This window comes from Gavialis gangeticus, unplaced genomic scaffold (assembly GCF_001723915.1).
Source record: "Gavialis gangeticus isolate Ggan-Ray unplaced genomic scaffold, GavGan_comp1, whole genome shotgun sequence".
NCBI classification, from domain to species: domain Eukaryota; kingdom Metazoa; phylum Chordata; order Crocodylia; family Gavialidae; genus Gavialis; species Gavialis gangeticus.
This window is the reverse complement of record NW_017729022.1, coordinates 159,085,599-159,087,231: the sequence shown is the minus strand read 5'-3', so window position 1 is coordinate 159,087,231 and position 1,633 is coordinate 159,085,599. Positions and strand designations below refer to the sequence as shown.

Here is a 1,633-nt window from a genome sequence, read left to right as displayed (position 1 = left end):
AAAAAAAAAAAAAAAAAAATCTATGACATCCACTAGGTTGGAGCTAGTCGTCCACGCCTGTTACCATCCCCTTTGTCCTCTATTCTACTGCCAGTGGGCAGAGTGGGGAAAACCTATTCTGCTGTCCAGATGTGGTGTATAATGTCTTCCCATTTTCCTGTAACACAAAGAAGGGCAGGTGTGGGGAAGGAAACTGAACCTTGATAAATGTACAGCTCTAAGTGAGATGTGAAGATATAAAGTTAGGGGGTGTTAGTTTCCAGTTATCTCCTGGACATTAGGAGAGAGCAGACCTTTTCCTTAGGATCAGGCTGGTTGTCTCAGGATCCTTAACACAACTGCTTGACCACAGCTTATTTATTAAATATAGGTCTATATCAGGCATTTCTAGATCGTAGAGCTTAGTTTTTCACAAATTGAAGGTGTGTGAAAGAAATGAATGTTACGTTTTTAAAATCAGTATTCCTATCTATTACCCTGTTTCCTTATGGAGAAGCTTGGAAAGTCTTTACATTTACCAAGTTTTCTGGGAGAGAAATCATTTTTGAGGTTGGTTTTAAATAAGTAGAAATGTAATATATAAGTATCCTTAGTTATTGACAATATTTAATTTCTTAAGTTGGGGTGATGACCAGAAACTAAAAGCACTTGTGGATTTTTTTTGGTCATGTATTTGTGAAAGGTCTGGCATTTAAAGTGTTGCTAACGTATTTAAAATATGCTTTGACCCTGCAAGGGTTTCTACTTAAACAAGCCTGTATATCTCTGCAGACTCACTTGGATGATTGGGGTCCATGTGAGTAATTTTAGTAATTAAATCTATATAGGAAAAATAAAGTCCAGAAGAAAAATAGTGTCTATATGCATTGTATATGCAGTACTTGTGTAACCCAAAGTTGCATCCCACAAATGCACCCATTCCATTTTTACATATGTAATAATATTTTAATACCTTTTTTTTGCTCAGTCTTTCTTCTTCTTTTTTTAATAGACTGGTGTATCCATGATGGATCCAAACCATTTCCTAATGATAATGCTGAGTCGTTTTGAACTTTATCAGATATTTAGCACTCCAGACTATGGCAAAAGATTTAGCACAGAGAATACTAATAAGGTACTTTATATATTTTTTACCTCTGACTGAAAAAAAAACCAAATTTTTAAAATTACTTAGACTTCACTTTAGTGTTCACTTCTCTACAGTTTATTTTGCATTGTAAAAATACCAAGAAGAGTATGAAACCATTTTGTTTCCTATGCCAATTAGAGAATTTGTCACATACAGTACAGCATGTTTATAAAGCCCTTGTGCAACTTTAAACTTTGATAATTTTGGATATGCACATGATAAAAGCAAACTAAACAAGAATTGAAAGCATAATTCATTAAGTTGGTTTTAGCATACTGTAAGCTATGCTTAGGGTAAGTATTACAAATGGAATTCATGAAATTACTTAGCAGCAACTGGAAAATGTTTTCTTATGGGTTGGAAAATTGGATTAAATGTGTATCATGAAAGATGGCAGTTACGTTGAGGTCTAGAAATTTGAGCTGTATAATGTTAGAGCTTAATAAATTATACTTTCAATTGCCATTTACAGTTTGTTTCTATCATGTGTACATCCAAAGTTAT

General features: G+C 33.7%; 1 protein-coding gene across 2 annotated transcripts in view; it reads left to right on the top strand.

Annotated features, from left to right (window-relative positions):
• Positions 1-1,633, top strand: part of UBR2 (ubiquitin protein ligase E3 component n-recognin 2) — a 119,359-nt gene that overhangs the window by 63,419 nt on the left and 54,307 nt on the right. For both annotated transcript variants that reach the window (XM_019516393.1, XM_019516392.1), the window contains exon 19: positions 992-1,114. In XM_019516393.1, the coding sequence (XP_019371938.1) occupies positions 992-1,114 (123 nt within the window). The remainder of the gene's footprint in view (positions 1-991; positions 1,115-1,633) is intronic.